General features: G+C 37.7%; 1 protein-coding gene across 2 annotated transcripts; it reads left to right on the forward strand.

The window, feature by feature from the left end:
• The first annotated feature begins 27 nt into the window (after nucleotides 1–27).
• On the forward strand, nucleotides 28–20,682 carry PRMT7 (protein arginine methyltransferase 7). Of its 2 annotated transcripts, none has more exons than XM_074157913.1 (18): nucleotides 28–85; nucleotides 684–857; nucleotides 1,724–1,760; nucleotides 2,854–3,003; nucleotides 4,392–4,500; nucleotides 4,837–4,949; nucleotides 6,169–6,410; nucleotides 6,551–6,728; nucleotides 8,087–8,214; nucleotides 9,028–9,169; nucleotides 9,667–9,750; nucleotides 10,984–11,031; nucleotides 12,217–12,306; nucleotides 12,972–13,133; nucleotides 15,545–15,619; nucleotides 16,430–16,590; nucleotides 17,794–17,890; nucleotides 18,456–20,682. In XM_074157913.1, exons 2-18 carry the CDS (start codon nucleotides 763–765, stop codon nucleotides 18,612–18,614), a joined length of 2,070 nt encoding a protein of 689 aa, XP_074014014.1. In that variant the 5' UTR covers nucleotides 28–85; nucleotides 684–762; the 3' UTR covers nucleotides 18,615–20,682. The 2 variants fall into 2 exon arrangements, 1 of the variants encoding a protein (XP_074014014.1); XR_012463519.1 differs by having other exon boundaries at nucleotides 41–85; nucleotides 16,447–16,590; nucleotides 18,456–20,676.
• Nucleotides 20,683–21,381: the final 699 nt, after the last annotated feature.

The following is a 21,381-nucleotide window of genomic DNA, read 5'->3' on the forward strand; positions in this document are numbered from 1 at the left end:
CCGGGCAGGGCGGGAAGGGGCGGTCCCCCCCGCGCGGTGCAGGCCGGGAAGGTGGCGGCCGGCGCACGCGGAGGCGGCCTGAGGGGTAGGTGGTGGCGGCGGCGGCCGTGGCGGGGAGCGTGGAGCGAGGTGCCGACTCGGGGCCCTGAGGGGGAGATGAGGCCACCGCGCAGGTTTCGGGCAGGGGATAGCGAAGAGCGCGCTTGCCGTCCCCCATTGCAGCCCTTTCATGAGGCGGGAGAGGTCTGGGCCGAAGCCGCTCTGCTGGCGGCCGGGCCTGTCCCCACAGCTGCCGCTCCCCAGCGCGGCCCGGGGTCCCGGCCGATCCCCCCCGCCCTGCCGCTGCCAGCGTTCGCAGGTCCCTCTTCAGAGGAGGTTTGGGGACCCTGTAGCGAGGGTGTCTGGTTTCTCCCGGCCCGACGTGCTGTGCCTCAGGGGATTTGTTTTCCTTGGAGAATTTAATGGTGATTAATTTCTTTTTTCTCCGTACTGAGTTCATGAGCAGGGCTGGGGGAGCTTAAAACATCCTTATAGAGAAAGCATAAGGCAGTCACCGGTGTTTCTGGCCAAGGCAGGTGTAATAGGGAAAGTATATATATATATATATATATATATGGATCTAGAGCTAAGGTGATGTCTGTTGTTTTCACCGAAAGCTTTGTGGTGTTTGGTTTTTTTCACAGCCAGTGTTATGGGTATTATACTGAAGCCAGGGCAGCAAAACTGTACATAATATATAAGTAATACAAATTGATATTGATCATGAAGACCTTTTGTGGAAGAGCTAATCCAACCACTGGTGCGATGGAGTGGTTAGAAGAGGACGAGAACTATGACTACCATCAGGAAATTGCAAGGTATGCTGGAAAAAAGTACTTTGTTGTTCCACTAAAGCTACAAAAAAGAGGAAACCTTTTTAGGGTTTTAGGACCCCTTGCTTTTAGGACAGATTTTTTATTTATCTCTGCAGAAGTTTGAAGGGCGTGAGGTGAACAGACTGCAGGACAGTCTAGATGTTACAGTCCCCCGTGTTGTACAGGACAGAACTGTGAATGTAGAGTTCTGTGAAATGTTCTCCAAGTAGTTTCTTCTAAATTTTTTTAAACATTTTCTGTGATGCTGATCTTAATACTGACAGTGATTGAGTTGTGGCAAAATGCATTGACTAAATTTCTTTTGAATACCCAGGGCAACAACTAATTTCCAGTTGTCTGTTGCAGTAGTAACTACTTAAGTGTGTAGTAGTAACAGCCAGAGAAGTTGGGAAGATTAGAATTTGGGGTATATTTAAGTAGTGTGCCTCATGAAGAAATGGGGACCAAAGAAATTTAGATGTTGGTAACAAATGCTAGACCACTAGTAGGCTGTCTTTCCTTGCTGTGTATTGCTCTGTATGAAGCTGCATCTGTCCCAGCTATTGTTTCACAGCTGTTTGTCCCTAGGTCTTTGCATTGGATCTATTGCTGAAGAGAGGATATATGCCAGCAGTTAATTAGTTCATTTATATGCTGGTGACCAAATCACTGAAATGGCGTTATTCCTTAAATCTGGGGAACGGTTCAGATCCTCAAGAGTGCATCAGTTATCTGTGCATTTGGAGACTATGGGGACTGGTTGCCTTAGTAAGAGAAGACATAGGAGGCTGTGTAAGATGTAGGAGTTTTGTTGTGCTTTCCAGTATGTAGTATTTTGAATGGAATCTTTTTTTTTTTTTTTATTGTAGGTCACGCTATGCAGATATGCTTCATGATAAAGACAGAGTAAGTATAGAAGCCAAAAACTTTTGAATGGTGAGAAAATATCTGTTTCCTTTCTCTTGAATAGCTGTCGATGAACAATTGTGCTGGTTTCTCTGAAAGATGAAATGATCAGATTTGTACTCTTTAAGATACCAGACCTGCTCTTAGATCAACAGATGCCTTCTTACATCTGACTCCAGTGTTCTGTTGTTTACTGTAGAACATGGTATTTACATTCAGTAGCTGATTTTGCTGTTCTGTGTTTGGCATTTTTGAAAGAGAGCTCATTAGATGAAATTTCAAAGGCTGTAAATGTGAATCTAGGCTTCTTAGTTTTTATAGGAATGTAAGTAAAGTCTGTCTTTATTATTTTGTGGTATTTTTAGCTCTTATTTACTGCTTAGGATTGAGAAGAAAAGTGAGATAGGCATGATAAAGTCTGGAGTGAATGATCTAAATGTTCTTTTTGCTCCAGCCATTTAGTCAACCGTTCTGTCAATAGCCTCTTTAAAGAGTTTTATGATGACTACTCTGAGTCTTGAATTCATATTGAATTGCAAAATACCAGTGGGATCGGGCGTTTAATAAGCCATATAGAGACAGCAAGTTGTGTCTAAGTGGTTAAAACAGCTCTATTGGAATTGCGTATCAAAAGTGTTAAATAGAATTGTTCGGAAAGGGATCCAGCAGACCTTCCAAATTTATAATGTCCAAAGATAGTGTATTCTTTGGAAAGGCTTGATAAATCAATAGGAAAGGTATATCTTAGAGTAGGCAGGGGAAAAGTGATCAGAGTAACAGTAGTATCTTACATGGATCTTATTGCTATTTGCTCCAGAAAATGTAAATTTTGCGTGCGCTCTAAATAGCTGACTAATCAATGACGATGTGAATATTGTGATAAAAATTGATGCACTTGAAATGGACTGATCCCTCCAAAAGCATTACCTTTTGTTGAAAATGGCTTTGGTGTGACTGTATAGCGCCCAGGATGTCCGTAGGCCTTTTTCTAATTATAAACTCACAGTTGGAGAATGCAAGATTTCTGCACGAAAATTCAAAGTATAAATGGATAAAAGGTTGATGATGATTTTTTTTTTCCTTCCCTCCACAGAATGTGAAATATTACCAAGGTATTCGTGCTGCAGTGAGCAGAGTAAAAGAAAGAGGTGAGAAAGCAATTGTTCTAGATATAGGGACTGGCACAGGACTGCTGTCGATGATGGCGGCTTCAGCAGGTGCAGATTTCTGCTATGCAGTCGAGGTAAGCATTTGTTACGGGTTGCATATACTTCTGCATACGTGTTTATAGCCTCTTCATCTGCGTGATTACTGGAGCGGATGCATTTGCTATTTTGTATTGTGGCTTCTGAAATGCAAGCTTGATACTTTCATGTGTCAAAAACACTTAGATCTTACAAGAATATAGTTGAAAAGGTATAGTGCATTTTTCACTTTTGGGACAGTTTCTGTAAATGTACAGATTAAAATTACTAAGTCAAGTTTTATTGTATTCTGTTTTCTATACTTCTTATCAAAACTCAAGCATAATATGGAAAAATTTAACCAAGTTTTTGAAAAATGTGAGTATTCTCTAACCATTTTGCTAATCTTCATAAGTTTCAGCTCTTGGAGATGGGTTCTCAGACCACTTAATCATAACATGGACCACATCATAATAAAATGATTTTTCCATTCTCTGTGATTAGATAAAGCATCTGTGTTTTTATCGACATCCTGATGGTCATTAGCAGCCATTACTTGTATTAAGGTTAATAACAGGAACATTTTGGCCCATTTAGCTTTTTTTCTTTTAAGCACATTTGAAGAAACCAAGAGAAAAGTCACTTGTCTGTGGGTTATAGTTGAAAGAATGCTATGTGATTTTTATCCAAGTAAAAAAACTACATTTTTTTTAGTGGAGGATTTTACCCTATGATCATTTTTCAGGGAGAGTCCTCTTTCATGTAGACACGGGAAGCAATCGGAGAGGGCTTTGCTGGTTTCCAGAGTGGCCACAAATGTCTTAAGTAATCAGATTGTGTGACTGAGCAGAATATTTAAAATTTTTGAGTTTAAAAACTGGATATGAACATTAAGCCCTTTGAAAAAGCTCTTCATCGTTTTAATCTTTTTCAGCCATGCGCTCTCTCTATTCTTCTCTTTGTCCTGAGGGAAACAACAATTCTCGTCATAGTTATTCTGTTAATAAAAGATTTTTGGCATACTTCAGTGACTAGTTTTGTGCTGGTTGTTTTGGGTTCTTTTATTAATTTATTTATTTTATGTCTTGAGCACATACGTGTAAGTCTCTTGGGGCTTCTCTTGATGCATATATATCTTTATTTTAAAAAATAAATGAGTTTGTTTATGTGCTAAAATATTCTTAATGTGTATCCTTGTCTTTCAAAAGTTAAACTGGAGTAGCTTGTGGAGACACCTGACGCTCAGTTTGTAACAGTGACATTGGAGCTCTATGAACTATGAAGTAAGGCTTGCTGCCTTGTTTCATGGTCATGAACGTCATACATAGGAGAAGACACAGATGTTAAATGTTTACAGGACTAAGTATATTGCATTTTGTGCTGGTGTCCTTTCATTTTTGATAGCCAATGTTAGCTTACCGGTTTGTTATACTCTTGCTATTTACAGGTTTTCAAGCCCATGGCTAATGCCGCTGTGAAGATAGTGGAGAAAAATGGTTTTCGTGACAAGATCAAGGTAATCAACAAACACTCCACTGAAGTCACAGTTGGCCCAGGTGAGAAAAATAGGCTGGGGTTAGAAAACTTGCAAAGTACCTCAAAACCATGAAGGAATATATCTTATTCTTATTTTCTGCATGTTTTTAATTAAAATGAGCAAGTCCTTTATGCTCTAGGAAGTAATATTGGAAATTTACTTCAAAAAGAAGTGTTGTAATAGTAATTCAGTAGTCATTTGTATTTCATAGTAAACTTTTAAAGGAAAATAATTTGCAATCTTCAGCAGGTTCTCTAACAGGATTAAGATTTTTTTTAAATTACTTAGGTTTTCAGGATAGCATCTTCTTGAAAGACTTTTTCTTAATGTTACAATATTAAATTGTGTCTTTTAGATGGAGATATGCAATGTCGTGCAAACATCCTGGTAACAGAATTATTTGATACAGAGCTAATAGGAGAAGGAGCTTTACCAACCTATGAACATGCACACAAATACCTTGTACAGGTAAGAAAACAGAGCTAGTGTGTCACGTTTATCCCTAGAGAAACTCTTCTGTGTTTTGGAGTAGGATAGAGATTATACTTGATTTAGGATTCTGTGTCCTTTGTAAATACACCATCAGCTGTGCTAATTTCTTATTCAGTGAATAATTTACTAGATTCATTTCTAAAATAAAGCTATTGGAGTTCATATTGTAAATCACGGGCTCTGAAATGACAGTTGTTTTGTATTAAAACCTGTAACTTGCTGGTTAATAAATACCTTCCAGAAAGGCATCCAGTTCTGATTTGGAGCTTTCCATAGTAGCTTGTTCCATTAAGTTTTCAAAAAATTAAGTTTTCCTCCTAGATTTGTTCAGCCTCACCTCCAGGCATTGGTTTGTTTTTGTGGTTTTTTTTTTTTCCTAAGGAGCACTTGCTACTCCACATGCTTTTTGCCTGTGGAAATACTTTAAACACTGCAATCAAATTAATATCCAGGTTTTTTGACATATAATCTATAGGGGTAATTCTAGGGCTTTCTCTTTTTCCCTTTCTAATTTTTTACTTTAATTAAAATGTGGATGGCTAAACTTTATTTTGGGTTCTAAGTCTCATTTCTCCAGTTTTACATACAAAGACAGTAGCGCTCCATAACTTTTTACTGCTCTCCATATAAAACTCTAAATTGTAATTAGTCTTTTTTTGTAAAAGCATTGTTCTTGGACTTCACAGTAAGCTCTTAGTTCACAGTGGTTTTTTTTAGAACAACTTGCATGTTATCTGTTCTTTAATCATGGATGCAAAGTTGTCATTGCATAAACATTTGAGCCATTATTTTTCGTATTTACTCGCTGCAGTTACAAACTCTCTTTTTAATGTTGATACCTCAGTAATTGTTTCCCTTGAGAAGCTCGAGATAGATCTCTTATTTCAGAATGAGAATGGAAATGCAAGTTTAACTGAGGCTGGTACACTGATAGTGTTACATGGTCAATAAAGTAATCTGGCCTTGCTGAACCATACTGAACAGGACAGGTAGGTGTATCGTACTTCACAGATAAGGAGACAAAGAGAAAGTGCTCTGATGTTACAGAAGTCTCTGAAATAATTTGTGTTTAAGATTTCAAAGCTCCTAGTCCAACTTTTCTTGAAATTGGTTAACATTTCAATTGATTTAATTCTCATGCGTGTTAATAAGTCAGACTCATTGAATGCATTTACCCTTTGTTTTGAACACTCAGGAAGGATGTGAGGCAGTGCCTCACAGGGCAACAGTGTATGTCCAATTAGTGGAATCCAAAAGAATGTGGTCCTGGAACAAACTGTTTCCTGTTCATGTCGAAGCTGAAGATGGTGAAAAAATTATTGTCTCCCCCTCAGAAATGGAGAACTGCCCAGGTGTTCCTTCTGTTTGTGATATCCAGCTGAACCAGATGCCTTCAAGTGACTTCACTGTCCTTAGCGATGTGGTGACAATGTTCAGGTAAGGTAGGCATTGTTTTGTTCAAAACAATTTTCCTGTGATGCCTCTTATATAAGTTGTGTATTTAGCTTAGGAAGGTAGTGAGAATTTCCAAAGAATGCTGAACTCTTTCTTTTTACAATTTTCATGCTTCTCTGCAGTGTGGATTTCAGTAAGCCAGTAAGGAGTGCCTCTACCTCCTATAGAGTGCAGCTGGAGCCTGTGAAATCTGGCAAGGCACAAATTGTACTTTCCTGGTGGGATATTGACATGGACCCCTGGGGGATGATAAATTGCACAATGGCTCCATACTGGGTAAAATCCACTTCTGCTCTCCAGGTAAAATACTCAGCCTTCAGATACCATTGTTAGATGACTATCAGTAATTATTTTGAGTAAAGTCCATACTGGGTGTTTTAAGCAGCTGTTCCTTAAACTGCATAGGAACTTTGCTAATGTTTTATGTGTTGGAAGGTGCTAAATAAGCAAATCATAGAAATGTTAACTATAGTATGTACCCGGTTTAGGTTTTTTTTAATGTAAAACTTAAATGTAAGCTTTAGTGTAAAGATTAGAAACTGGAACTGTTCCAGATATTTTTATTTTATTTATTTCTTTTACTTTAAGAAATAAAGTTTTCCACCTATTTTTTCCTTAACTAATCTCTATCCTTGGTCAAAATATTAGTCTATAGTTTGCTTCCATGTAGTTCTTCTATTAAATTTCTAAATAAGTTTATGGTAACATATTTATACTCCCATAAAAAAGCAGATGTATGAAAATGCTGGGTTGATACTGGATAATTAGAGAAACAGGAGGTCACTATGAAATCAGATTCCTGTGTTTCTAAATGAATGTATTTGCTAGTAGGATGAACTTAGTCAAAAGGAAGCTACAAAATGATTGTTTGCACTTACTGTGTTTTAGAATAAAATTTGAAACTATCAAGCTTCGGAGCATTCAGTCAGCTTGGAATGACCGATCAGCTTGGAATATTTGCAATGTAGAAAATAGCTTTTTGAAACACGGAATACTTGTACTGTCATATCAAAGTGACACTAAGTGATCTCATTTGATGCGTGAGGCTCCAAGCACTGGTCACTGTCAACAATTTAATACAGGTTTCTAACATAAGTGAACTATAGAGGTGAAACAGCATTAGTAAATGCAAAGTGTATTTTGGATTAGTTTTTCATTTGATTAAAAGACCAGCTTAGCTAGTCAGCAAGTCAGTGGTCTCAGGCTTATTCTGTTCTAAGAAATCTATATAAAATACATTTATTCAATACACGGTATTAGTCTTTATTCAGCCTTGCTTGTTCAGCTGGAACATGGGAAGTTCCATTCAAATATGAGGAAAAGCTTCTTTCCGGTGAGGGTGCCAGAGCCCTGGAACAGGCTGCCCAGGGAGGGTGTGGAGTCCCCTTCTCTGGAGATCTTCAAGCCCCACCTGGATGCCGTCCTGAGTGATGTCCTCTGGGCAACCCTGCTTTAGCAGGGGAGTTGGACTAGATGATCTCTGGAGGTCCCTTCCAACTCTAACAATTCCGTGATATGAACAGGATTCTTTTAACTAGTCATACATCAGTGTTTCAAAGTTGTGCCCAACCTTACTAATTGATTTCCTGCTATTTGTTTACTTTCCATTTACTATTTATGAGTTACTTCCTAAGGTTTTGTTTATTGACCCTTTTCAGTGGAGGGATCACTGGATGCAATGTGTATATTTTCTTCCCAATGAGGAGCCAATTGTCCAGGGCGAGAAGGTGTACCTGACTGCTTGTCGTGACAAGTACTCTGTGTGGTACAAGCTGCAGAAAGCCCGGTAAAAATACACGTGTGTAAAAGGGTGGTATTTTACTCCAGTCTGGAGTATTTGCTGCTCTTAGAGCAGCTATTGTGTAGAAGAGCAAGATAAGAACCTAAAGACTAGAAAATTATTAAAGCCCACTTCATGGGCAATGCACAGGTGAAAAAAATTATGCATAAAAACACAGTTGAGGTTTCGACTGCAGACTCTTGCCTTATACCTGGTAGAGTTCTCTGACAGAGATACAAAGACCACTTATGGCTGGCTCTTGGAAATCCTAAAATACAGCTCAGCTGGTCTGGCCTAAAGGTAAACGAGTGAAATAATTGCCATTCCATCTCTGTTTTCTATTTTTCCTAGTCAGCACTGTCTTTATGACATTAATGCCTTTTGCTCAAATTAAAAGGAGCTTAATCATGTTGTTTGTGATGACAATAGCAGCTAAGATTTTTAAAAATCAGTGCCAACTTTAAAAGTTAATGTCTGAATTTTTATGTGCCTTTTTTACTTAGGAATCCAAATGAGTATGTTTTGTACTAGAAGATCAAAGCCTGAAATACCTAACCATCACAATTAGTTGGAAAGTTTGGGGGGGTTCTTGGTTTTGTCTTTTAAAAAAAGTGAAAATTTAAAAAAAGCCCTTTCTCTTCTTTTCATTTGGAAATGCCAAGCTACAAAAAAGTCCCTGGAGAACTAGTAAACTTGAAGAAGAAACAGTGGACTCCATAGGCGCTAATGTGTGTACTAGCTAAAATGCATAAATGTACCTGTTTGCGAAAGCGTGGTACTGGTAGTGTAGTTAATACTTTGTTGAAATTTTTTTTCCAGAGGAGAAGAGGAGAATGAAGCAGCTGTTCGTGTTGAGAGCCCTGTTTGTAGATGCCAGGCTCATCTTCTTTGGAACAGGCCACGCTTTGGGCAATTAAATGATCAGAACCGAACACGCCAATACATCAAGTCTTTGATGAAAGTGAGTGCGTGTTGCTTGTAGGTTTTTTGACCCCTGTTATAGATGTGTATATTGCTTTATTTGCAGTAATTATTTATGGAATTTGTTTCTCTCTTGCTAAAGGGCTTTGCTCACAAAGTATATTTTATTTACATCAGGAGATGTAAGTTACATTTTGTCATGAAAACTTTGGTATTACTTTTTTTAAATTGTAAGCAGCCATTTTTGCATAGGAATTTGTAGCAGCTCTGTGTATTTGTTAGAAGGAGTATTGGTAGTTGAATAAAGACACCCAATACGTTCTTAAGCAAACTTTTTCTGACTAAAACGAGGGGATTACATGAGTATTTCTTACACTGTTGTGTTCTGCTTGACCTGGTTATATTAATCGCTGTATTTTCCAGATCTTACTCGATACAGAAGTATATAAAGTGGGGAAAAAACACCACCAAAATGTCTAGAATTTGAAAACTTTTTCATCTGGAATAGGAATAACAATGACAATTTGTTTTCTGCAGGTTCTGAAAATAGATAGTGTTTGCCTTTGTATCAGTGATGGCAGCCTGCTGCCTGTTCTGGCTCACTATCTTGGAGCAAAGCAGGTAGAGTACTTCTTCCTGGTTTTCTCATCTTTGTGTTTTAGCTTGGTATTTTTAGTTCTCTTGTATAATTCAGCATTTCCAGCCCATTATTTAATTATTTCCAGTGCCTCTTTAGTGGCAAGTGAGAAAGAGGCTCCCATTATTTTGAAATGGGGGTTAAATTCATATCTGATCAAGCTGAAGTCTAGGGACATAATAATTACCAGTTTTGATGTTTGTAGCCCTGGATGAAAGTGGTGTTCCTCATTCCTGTTTGCCAGCTAGTATTTTGATGCTTTTGGAAATGCTCTTTCTACCAACCTAAATGTCTGGCAGTTTTTTTCTTCTTTATGTTTGCAATTCCATAATTCCATGTATTATCTAGTCTGAAGTGGAAGGTCTGTAACAGCAAGTAGGAAGCAGTAAGAATACCAGGTCTGTGTGTAAATGAGAGCTGCCTGGCTCTCTCACTTACGGATATACCTTATGTGATATGTTCTCTAATGGGGCTCTTCAAACTAAAATCTATTATAATTGGACTGAATATCTGGAAATGTGTAACATTATATAATCCTGAGGAAGATGCTAGGCAATTCATAGAAATAAATAAACATGCTGAGTTAAACCAGTGATCCATGGTCCCTGTGTTTCTGTCTTTAGTAGTGGCTAGTCACAGATGACTTCTGAGGAGAGTGGAAATGAATAGGGCAGATGGAGATTTCCATAATGTTTTCCTAGCCTTGTGGCAGCATATTGCCTAACTATTCACCAATTTTGAATAAAGCCTGATTTTTTTTCTTACTTCAAAAGGCTGGTGTGCTGCATTGCAGATTCTGAACTCTTTGCAGCTGATACAGTCAGATCATGTTAAATAATGCCTACAAGGAGTAAGTGCTGCTGGAGGTATATTTAGCACGCTGGCAATATGCTTGCATTTCTTCAGAAGTAAATACATGCCTATAGAGCAAATTAGCAATACTAATATACTATGTGAATCTTAAAAATGGAAAATAAACTTTTGCATTCTGATGGGTTTTTTCTTGTATGGCTGTGAAAACAGCATTATTTAGCCGTTAGCTATGTAGGGTGTTTCTGTTAAAAAAAGTACATGACAGTGGGCTGTGGAACAGGTGTGTGGTTCTTAGAAACTGTGTTCACCCGGGCATCAAAATGGTTCCTGCATTGTTCATTTACATATTCTTTTAATTAAAAATTATAAAGCTAGTTTGACTAACTGTTGTGTATTTTCTTTAGGTGTTTACGTTGGAAAACTCTGCTGTGTCCCGTTCTGTCATGGAAAAAGTGAGTATTCAGTTTTCTGTTAAAGCAGTAAATGAACTCATGGCATTTCTAAGGCCAGAGCTGATGCCTTCGATTGTCCTTGCATCAATTGCTTGGAGGTTAAATCAGTTTAATGAATGTATTTGATCATACAGTTTGACAAGACTGCAGGAGGTAGGATATATTGGGGGTGAGGAGTTCTTATTTTTTCCTGGTATTTGTACAGAGCTTTATGCAAATGCCTGGAGGAATACATCCCACTGGAGATATGTCCCATCTCATAGCTTTAACCACAAGCTGAACAGGCCATTGGGAAAGTTGAGCAGAGGGAATTATGGTTGTCAGTGCTTGATTTGATCTTCCAGTTGCCTGTTGGCTTATCTGCTTGAGCTGTTGCTCTGCTGCCCTCATTGCATTGGTGATAAAAGCTGACCCGCTTGTTTCTGAGGATTAGTGGAATGTGAGAGCATCCCATAGCTTGCACTGGTCTTACTGGGAAAGTGGCATCTAGCAGTTCTGTCTTGCAGCTGGGATGAGTTGGGAATGCCTGCTCTGCTGTTTGGCTTGTAGGAGACAGTAGGCAGTGGCTCTTAACTGCAAGGCACGTTTCAACTGCTCCCTTGGGGTAGAGCAGAGGAGGCCCTGCCAGCGGAGTGGAGGCTGTTCAGGAGAGGCAGCTAATCTCTAGAAAGTGACTGGAAGCAGCTTCCTGAAGTCACCGTTCGGCTGTGTCTGTTTTAGTTGGCACAATATATTTGAAAGAAGTTTGCCTCGGCCTGTGGCTTAGGAGTACAAAACACAAGCAGTAGGCAAATTAGGATGCAAACCTGGTCTTGGACAGAAGCTGAATATGCAGTGTTTTCGTAGTTGAAGTAATTTTTATCTTTCTTGACTGTCCTTCCCATATGCTTCAAAGTACAAATGAATGAAGGTGAGGCAACTTTTGTGTTATCTGCCTTGTTATATACTTAGTTGAAGGAATACGTAGGGCATGTGCTTTGGTTCACTAGGTGTGACATGTTGGCTCTAAGTGCATGCACCCTTCAAGAGTAGACTTGTATCATCCTGATGAGTTATAGTAGGCAGTTTTTTAGAATTTCTTTTGGCTATTGGTTTTTTTGGTTTTTTTTTGTTTTAAATAAAATTATTATTTTGGTATGGGTTTGAGTCTCAACTGTAGCTTTTGATAAAGACTCTTTGTTTTAGTTTTTTAAAGCAAATAATCTTGAAGATAAAATTAAAATAATAGAAGCACGTCCTGAGTTGCTGACGTCTTCTCATTTGGAAGATAAAAAGGTATGTTACAGTTGTCCAGTACTGAATTTCAGTGGGGTGGGGGGGAGCAGAAGGTGAAAATAGATCTTGCTTTCCTACTGTGCTACTTGTAACCATAATGAATCCCATGACATCCCAGTTTATATGAAATGTAATGAGTAGATGGTTCAGTCGTTGTCCCACTGAAACTAAATGAGACTAAGGGCTGGGGCAGGGAGGGTTCACTTTGTTTTTGAAAGGGTGTGACTTTCCCTTGCTGCAGAATTTACACCAGTTGTTAAGGCAGGTAAATTGATTTAACTGTGTATGTGCTACTAGCTGTAGCTCTTCTTCCTCAAGCCACTCAGAAGATTGCAGTCTATATTTGGAAGTACTAACATCCTTAAATTAAAAATTTCAAAATTCTGTTGCTCTCATTACAAAGCCTTTCAACCTAAAACTGCAAGTTTTTCCCTCAAACTTTTTTGCAGGAAAATTAGTTTTAAAATTTGCTAACTGAAAACAGAAGAAGGTGCCTGTTGTGCAGCATATGCAGTAATTAAATCCTTATGGAGCAGCAGCAGTTTTTATTTAGGTGACTTCACTTGCAGTGTTGCATTGTCAACTATTGAAGATATAAATGGCCTGTGCTATTGAGTTGTTGTTCTTTATTGTAATGTTTTTGATCTCCTCCTTTCTTTGCCAAGATTTCTGTTCTTGTGGGAGAGCCGTTTTTCACAACAAGTTTGTTGCCGTGGCATAACCTGTATTTCTGGTACGCTAGGACAGCTGTGACCAGCCACCTTACCAGCGATGTCACTGTCCTGCCTCAGTCTGCTTCTTTGCACATGATGATTGTGGAGTTTCAGGTGAGATTGTTTAGAGATATCCATTTGATATTTACTCTTCCAGGATTTTTTTAACAAGTTTCTCTCATCTTAATACTTCCACTTCAATATGTTTTGCGCTGACCACCTGAGAAAAGACTATTTGACATCTTGAAGATGAGTTTTGCTCTTTCAGCCATCTCTTGTCAGAAAATTAACTCGAGTAAATTTACTATTTTAAATGAAAGGGCTGAATATTTCAAAATACTTCTCCAGATTAAAGAGAGATCGCTGAAGCATGTGAGAATTGTGGTTATTTATAAAATCAGATATTCTGCAAAATACCAGTTTCTAAAACGATGCTTTATGAGTATAAGACTGTAGGCAGGATTCATAATTGCATGTTCTTTTTTTTTAACCACTTAAGGCTTTGCACAGTTCAAATTTGAGCATAATAGGGGTCACATCTTAAAAATACTTGGAAAAGTCATCTTTCAGAAATTGTACAAAGGTATAAACTTTCTTGCAGTTATTAAGGACTTGGTCAGTAAAGATTGTGAAGAGTTTACCTGCAATGGAAATTATATAAAGTACTTTCATAATTAATATTCAAAGTTTCTGTCCAGTAGCTTAAGTGAGGGAACTCTTCAGTCTGAAACTGTATAACTAAAATATACATATCTATAAATTAAAAAAAAAAAAGCCTATAATCTAACGAATTTTCACATAAACATAACCTTCAGTTCAGCTGTTAAAAATACCAGATCGTTTCTCTCTTTTCTTCCCTCTGTGTGGTTCAGCAGCTGTGTACTTCTGTGTCTGAGCCTTCCCTCCCTTAACAGTTTCCTTACTTGAATGCTCTTAACCTTGTTCTCTTACTTCCGCCTTTGATTTGTGCATGTGAAAACATGTATGTTCTTTTTCCTTCTGGGACTAATCAGCTATGCTGGATGGTTTTACATATCTTTCAGATTTCTGCAAAAACATAGAGAATTTAAATATGTACTGAGTAAATAGTGTAAATCTGAATCTTGTAACAAGAAGCAGATGTTTAAGACTAATCAACAGTAATCAGATTGAAATAAGCAATTAATTTTAATTTCATGCTGTCTTATCTAAAGGATTTACTTCCCCAGAACTCAAAGCATTTTTGTAAGGAAGTAAGCATTATTCTCTTCATGTTCTGGATGAGGAAACTGAAGCATGCAGAGTGATGACTTAAGATTATTCAGCCATCTAGTAGCAGAATGTAGAGTAACGTTAATGTTACTGAACCTCAGTTTTACACTTTTGTGCACGGGTTTGTGTTCAGAGATGATCCACATAGTTATTTTGGTAGAACATTTAACTTGCGTTTCATTCCATTAAGTGATTCCAAAGGCTATTGCTTTAATTTTACCTTTTCCTCTTTGTTCAGTGGTCAATGTAAACTCAAAGCCTAGAGTCTGTGGGCTTTTTAAAATAACCTCTGCATTTTCCAGTTCTTGGTTAAACAGAAGGAACAGACATAGTGTTGTAAGGTATTTGGCAGACCTGGTTCTGTAGGCTGTTCTACTTTGTCAGAATAGGGATATGTCTTTACAGTTAAGCAATTAGCAAAAGCTGGATCCGGGAGAAAGAATTTAATGAAGTTATGTTAGTTATAAACTTGTTTGGTCCATAATTGCATTTAGAGAGCAGGATGCTACCTATCTGATTTGATAGTTCTATCAGGTGTGCCATTCAGAGATTCTTTATAGTCACTCTAGTTCATGCTCTATTCAGACACAAATTATGACCGCATTTATTTAAATTTATAGTAGTTCTGCTGCCATCTTGTAAAGCAGGAACATTTGAGGTTGCTAAATGCAACAGTGAACAAGTAATAAAATGCATATATTCACAACTAGTGAATACTCTTGTCCTATTAATAAACCATTAATGCAGTCTAAGAAAAGGCAAAAGTTGAACTGAATCATTGTCTGTCTGGTGCAGAGGTGATGGAGTGCTAAAGTCAGTGAGAGGCATAGTATGAAGTGCCTAAAATGTTTTTATAGTCTTTGGAGTGCTAAAGTGAAATATGGTGGTCCAGTAGGCCGTAAGATGTTTGATGCAACTGGGAGCACTTTCCTGTGCTGGGTACTGGAAATGGGGGGGTGCTGTAAGGGTTTAATCTTGGCAAATTCATACCTACTCTAAAGTAAATTGTGCGTAGAGATGGTAGGAAATGTGGCATATTCTTTAGAGGGGATGAAAATTGAAATCAGTGGCTAAAGGACTAACTGACTTGCAAAACATTTTCCCAGAATACACTGTCTTCTGATTCTTGCAGTAGTTCTAATGGTTTAGGAATGTATAGATAGTAAAGAGTCTTTATCTGACTTGTTACCAAATGTCTAATCTACAGCTAAAATTATTTTAAGATTTCCTATTTCCTTTAATAAAGCCAAACGAAATCCTGTTTTCTTTTTTAGGACTTATGGAGAATCCGAAGTCCATGTGGCACCTGTGAAGGTTTTGATGTCCAGACTATGGATGATATGATTAAAGTAAGACGACTGAAAATAGTTTCAGCACAAGTCTCAGTGAAACAGGACAAACCTCACCTTGGCTTAAAAAAGTATTTAGTGACAGTTGAAAAAATTGTATGTTAGGCAGAACACCATTGGTTTAGTTTTTCATAAATATGGTGGCTGTTTAGTTCTTGCAAAACAGTAACTTCTCTGGCATGGTTTTTGGGATTGTATGTTTCTTCTCATTTGCCAAGCTCTTCAGTGCTTTGTGCTGTTCTGAAAATAAGTCTGTTTGGTCAAAAAGAAAAATACTGTTCTCAAAGTTTTGTTCTGAGCTTGAAATCAAATCCTCTGGGAGTTGTTCATAGATGAATCCTGTGGCCTTTACTTGCCCTTGCAGCTATTTTGAAAGAGAAAAAGGCTTTTTGACTTCTGAGAGATAAACATGAAGGGTGAGATTTATCTGTATCAATTTCTAGAGCTGTATTGTAGATATCCGTATTTGAGTTAGCCATTTAGACTGCCTTTATAGTCATTGTGGAGCAGTACAGGCAGTTCTAGAGTAGAATTCATCTCAAGGGAGAAGAGAAGTTAAATGCATGGTATTTTAAAAGTGCCTGTTTCTGTTCGACTGCTGAGGACCGTAGTCATAGCAATTAGTTCATGCACGTAGTACATGTTTTCCCTTGTGCCTAAGAAGTGCAGTCCTGTCCTCTTGCACTTTATTGCTTAAATACTTTGGGTTCAGGATACATAATTAACTTGCAAACGGGGACTGTTTGCCTTTGGATTGTTTTCAAATAGTTTTCTTTCTTCCGTTCTTTCTTTCTTTCGTTCGTTCTTCAGAATTCTCTGAATTTTAGGGAATCCAAGGAAGCAGAACCTCACCCTCTGTGGGAATATCCTTGCAAGTCACTCTCTGACCCCCAGGAAGTTTTGACATTTGACTTCAGAGATACTGTACCGGAACACTCTCTCAGCACAGAGGGTTCTGTAAAGCTTTTACGGTGAGTTTTCTCATTGCAATAAATATTCTTGTCATAATCCATTTTTTGTCTCATATACAAGGTCTGTGTGCACGTGTGTGTATATATATCCATATCCATATATATATTTTTATATATATATATAATGCGTGTGTGTATATATATAAAATATAGAGAATGTATAGTTAACTATAATAGTTAACTAGTGGGACCATACTTGACAGTTTTTAAAAATGTGACCTAAAGTTGTGGAAGTTACTCTGACATGAATTTCCTGTGGCTGTTCACAATAGGCTATAACAGTAAAGGTAATTTCTTAGATAATATGACTGTATAAAATAGCATTTTTCTAGATGTTGCCATGATTTAAAAATAAACCAGATTAATTTATAGTTCAGAGAAAATAAACCATTGTCTGGATGTTTATAATCTTTCTCTTTGTTCCCTGTTGCTGAGTTCTTGCAGAAAAAGCTCATATTTAGCTTTCCAAGTTACTCTGTTTAATAGCTTTAACGTGTACACTATTTTTCCTTTTAACTATAATTCTGACAATCTTGATATGTCACGTCTTGTGATATATTTTTGATTATAATCTATCTACAGATTGTAGTTAATTCCATTCAAACGTGAAATGCTGTTAAGAATTTAAAAACAGGGGAAAGTAATTTTTAACTATCTAGACCTTATGTAGCTCAAACACTGCTGTAATTATGTTTCTCTGTGAAAAAAAATTCAAAGTTTCTCAAAACCCAGAACCATCTGCATGGGGTCTCTGTGCCTTTGCACCAGTTGTTGTATTTCCAGGCAAAACACTAGCGTGACCTCTGCTGCTTGTGGAGCAGGCACTTGAAGCGAGATGGGATATGTGGTAGATACTTTATCAGAATTCAGAAACAATAGAGCTGGCGTCTCTGAAGGAATTACTCCCCAGATACGCCAAATAATTTATGGCATGTTATGTGCCTATTAAATGACTGTGTGCCTGTTAAATGATTTAGTTACGGCATAGTTTCCTCTTCCTTGTCTTTTTTAGATTCCATATCTACAGATACTTAAAAAGTTACTACCCATTTACCAAGTCATTACGCTGTTCAACTTTTTTTCAAGCAAACAAGTTATTCATGGTTTTACAGATCTTGCCTAAACTGTATGAGGAATGGGTGCAGTGTTTAAGCTATTAGTTTGGGATAAAGTAACAGGTTTTGATCTTCCACCTCTACCCAGGAAAGGAAAGAGCCATGGAGCAGTTCTGTGGATGGAATATCATCTTGCGGCTGATATCTCCGTTAATACAGGACTGATGCAAATTTCAAATGAAAAGGTATTTCTTCAATCTAATTTATTATGCCCAAGTCTGTAGGATTACAGTGCTGAAAAGTGGGTCTCTGTTGGCCATGCTTGGTTTATGCAGTGCTCTTTGTTACGCTGTTTGAATACTACATGGACAGAACTAGTAGAAATATCTGTTCATATTTTGGGGGGGAACGGGAGATGTACCTTAAAATGGGAGAGTCTGAATTGGATCCAAATGCTGCCATAGTTCTGAGCCACATTTAGAACTTAAGTATGATTCTAGTTCAAAGTAGAATTTACTCATACAAATCTCTTTTCTCAGTTTAATTAAAGCAAAAATTTTGAGGGGAAGGAGTAAGTATTTTCGATATTCTATCCAAATATTCTTTGACCAAGTCCGTTTTTTCCTCTAGCATATGGTATTGCAAGTTATGTGTTCCTATAACGGAATGGATGGCAATGGAAGCAATAACTATCTGATCATTGTATACTGAGCTGGGAACAAGAACTCTTGTGCTCTTAATTGCTTTATTACTATCTAGTAATAATATCGTAGAGTTTTGACTGCTTTCACTTTTAACTCTGTCCTGTAGGGAAACTGTGAATGGAATCCCCACTGCAAGCAAGCTGTCTATTTCTTCGGTTCGGTTATTGAATCAGAAACTCTGTCAGACCTTCCTAGTGCTGTCATTTACACTATAAATTTCAACACAAAGACAGGAGAGATTGCCATGGATTTTAAGCTATTATAAAATACTTTACTTTTACTCATGTTCCTATATTATAATAAACTTACATAGTATTTTTTTTGTATGGCAGAGGGGTTTTTTTATTGTGCTTAGAGAGCAAACTGACTGTTCTGAAATACCCTTTACACCTTTTTGGTTTTGTTTTCAAAATATATAGTTGGGGAGGTAGAGAGGAACCTTTTCTTAAGGACAGATATTCCTGACAGGGTTAGATATGTTTATGCATATACTTGTTATCATCTGTTTCAGTGTGAAACTCTGGTATTTTGGGGGTTTGAGTAATGTTGTTAGGCTACAAAACAGTTGACTTGCTTGTTATTGCATGGCGTATCAGTGGATGAAGACAGTGAAGCTTACACCAACAGTAGATACAAGTGAGTTAAACTCATCTATTTTTAGGCTTTGCTTTTGTCACTCTTAAATGAGAAATAATCTTCAGAGCGCACAAAAAGAAATCCCAAGTCAAGCTATATATTTATATCAGTAAACTTAATAGGGAGAAGGAAACTTTAGCTGCTTGCAGACTTGTGTAAGTTGCGGCTGGTATTGAACTGAAATGGTCAGTGAATTGAAAGTATGAAGCAGTGACGTTCTGCTGGAGTCTGAGCTGCTGCATTTCTGAAGAGAGATTTCCCAAATAGTGACCAAAGTCTGGAACAAAGTAACTGGAAATTAGAAAATGTAGATATTTGGGTTAATTGGAAGTGACAAAATTCCAATGGGTAGTCTGGCCAGAAACAAAAGAAAAAGAGATGTAGTCTAAAAAACTAGTAAATCTGTAGGAGATATTTAATATGCATTATATGATCAAAAATGTGACCTTATACTCATTCCGCTGGAGGTCCAACTGATATCTGCCAGTTAAGCAAAGTTGTGCTGTTGCAGAACAACGTACATGTCCACAACTGAGGTTTTCTTAGTTGCATTCCAAATCATGTTGCCAGAAACTCTAGTGTGTAACCGTGTATATGCAATTAATTCTGCTTTAGATGAACAATCAATTGGTGTATCCATTTTGTATGTGTGACCTATTAAGGGAAATAGAAAATCTATGCACTGCCTGTCCTAAATTATGTCAGCCAGCAGGGAGAACTCTGCTTTCCAAAGCTACTGCTATTTCCTCTGAGCAGTAGCTTCAGCAAAGGGAAAAAAGTGCCATAAAGAAACCGTGAGTGAGCAGGAGCCAACTCTACGCTTTCCTGGTCACCGTGGTACAGAATTCTGGTGAGTAGGGATTTTTCCTATTTTTCTTCCTAAGACTGTGATCATATTTATAGACTTGGAAGTCATCTGAAATATTCCTAAATTTTTCAGAACTATTTTTCTGAAATAGTCACTAACATGACTAATGTTTTTTGCTAGCACAGGAACCCTGCAGCGCCTACTGAGATCTGTGGATTTCACTCTTCAAAAATGTACTTTAGATATCTTAACTTCAGACTCTCATTTCTTACAAACTGCAGTGGAATATATAGGTTGCTCTTCCTTAAACGATTGTTTCTAAATTTTGATACACTGATCCTAGCGCACAGAAAGTAAGGTGGCATATACTGGGAACATAAGCTGTACAATTGTAAAGGGAACAATAATATGGCCAAACCTTTTCAATGGTGAAGGCTGAGACCTTTATGAAAAAGCAAAAGGCACAGAGACAGTTGTGCGAGGCTGAATGCATAAGGCTTGCATTGTGTAGCTTCTCTTCTGGAGGAGATAACGCAGCAGAAAAAACCGCTGCTGCCTCCTGTGTTTACTGGAGGCCTGACACAGAGAGCGGGAGCTGCTGGTATTGTTCTGCAGCAGGAAGAGATTCCGAAGGTGCTTTGCATTTAACTGCACAAGTGATTCTGGATCTAACAGAAGCGTACAGTGTTCCAAAGGAAACTATCACAACTATTAGATAACAATGTATTAGAATTTATATGTTTAAAAACTAAGATAGAACAAACCCACAACTGAATTTACGGTATTTTAATGTCGTGTTAACTTTCTTAAAGATAAGTGTGTATGTGTGTGCTTGAATCATGCTTCCTCAGAAAAAATAAAACAGATAAATTTGCTAAAACGCCAAAGGAAAGAAATCCATTGATGGGAATTTGTATTTTATTATCAGTGTTATATATGTTGAAGCTGTGTGGACACTGCGGTGGGTACCAGGCATGGCGACTGAGAGATATCTTTTTGAACTCTTGGTATTGAGAGACTTGAGACTATTGAGATTCTCTAAGGTGGGTGTAGTGAAAATGAAGGGCATAGGGTAGATGCAGTAGCTGGCCTATCTCCAGAACTGTGCTTCCAGAACTGAACTGTGGCAATTAATAGGAATCATATTATCTGCATGTGAGGAAAAACATCTTAAATTTCAGTATACCTGGAGTGGTAATTGTATCAGTCCTGTCCAAAAAAATTAAAATTCTGGAATGCTGAGCATATTTTAGCACCTATGGGTTCCTTAGAGGAGTAAAATCTGATGGATGTGCTTAGGAAACCTTATGCGTGTGTTAATTCACTGCGAGTGTGATCAACATTACTAATGCTTGCTGGTTATGCTTAGTATTTAGACAGGCACTGAAAGCGCTTTGAGGATTTGGATAAAACATGCTGGAAGCTGTTCTGTTGAAGCAAACCTTTACCACGTGTGTGGTTTGATTGATTTCATGTAAGTCACACCACTCATTAAATTCTGATACATGCAGAACACAACTGTGTTGATAGGAATGTGGGAGACTTGGGGAAGGATTTCTTCACATGTAAATAGGAGTATTTAGTGTAT

The sequence above is a fragment of the Numenius arquata genome, chromosome 13 (genome assembly GCF_964106895.1).
Source record: "Numenius arquata chromosome 13, bNumArq3.hap1.1, whole genome shotgun sequence".
Taxonomy (NCBI): domain Eukaryota; kingdom Metazoa; phylum Chordata; class Aves; order Charadriiformes; family Scolopacidae; genus Numenius; species Numenius arquata.

Excerpts from the sequence above, each read along its gene's own strand:
- PRMT7 (XM_074157913.1), top strand. The coding sequence starts at position 763 with ATGAAGACCTTTTGTGGAAGAGCTAATCCAACCACTGGTGCGATGGAG. Across the intron at positions 1,761-2,853 it reads TGCTTCATGATAAAGACAGA|AATGTGAAATATTACCAAGG; the intron begins GTAAGTATAGAA and ends TTCCCTCCACAG. Across the intron at positions 16,591-17,793 it reads GGTTCTGTAAAGCTTTTACG|GAAAGGAAAGAGCCATGGAG; the intron begins GTGAGTTTTCTC and ends ACCTCTACCCAG.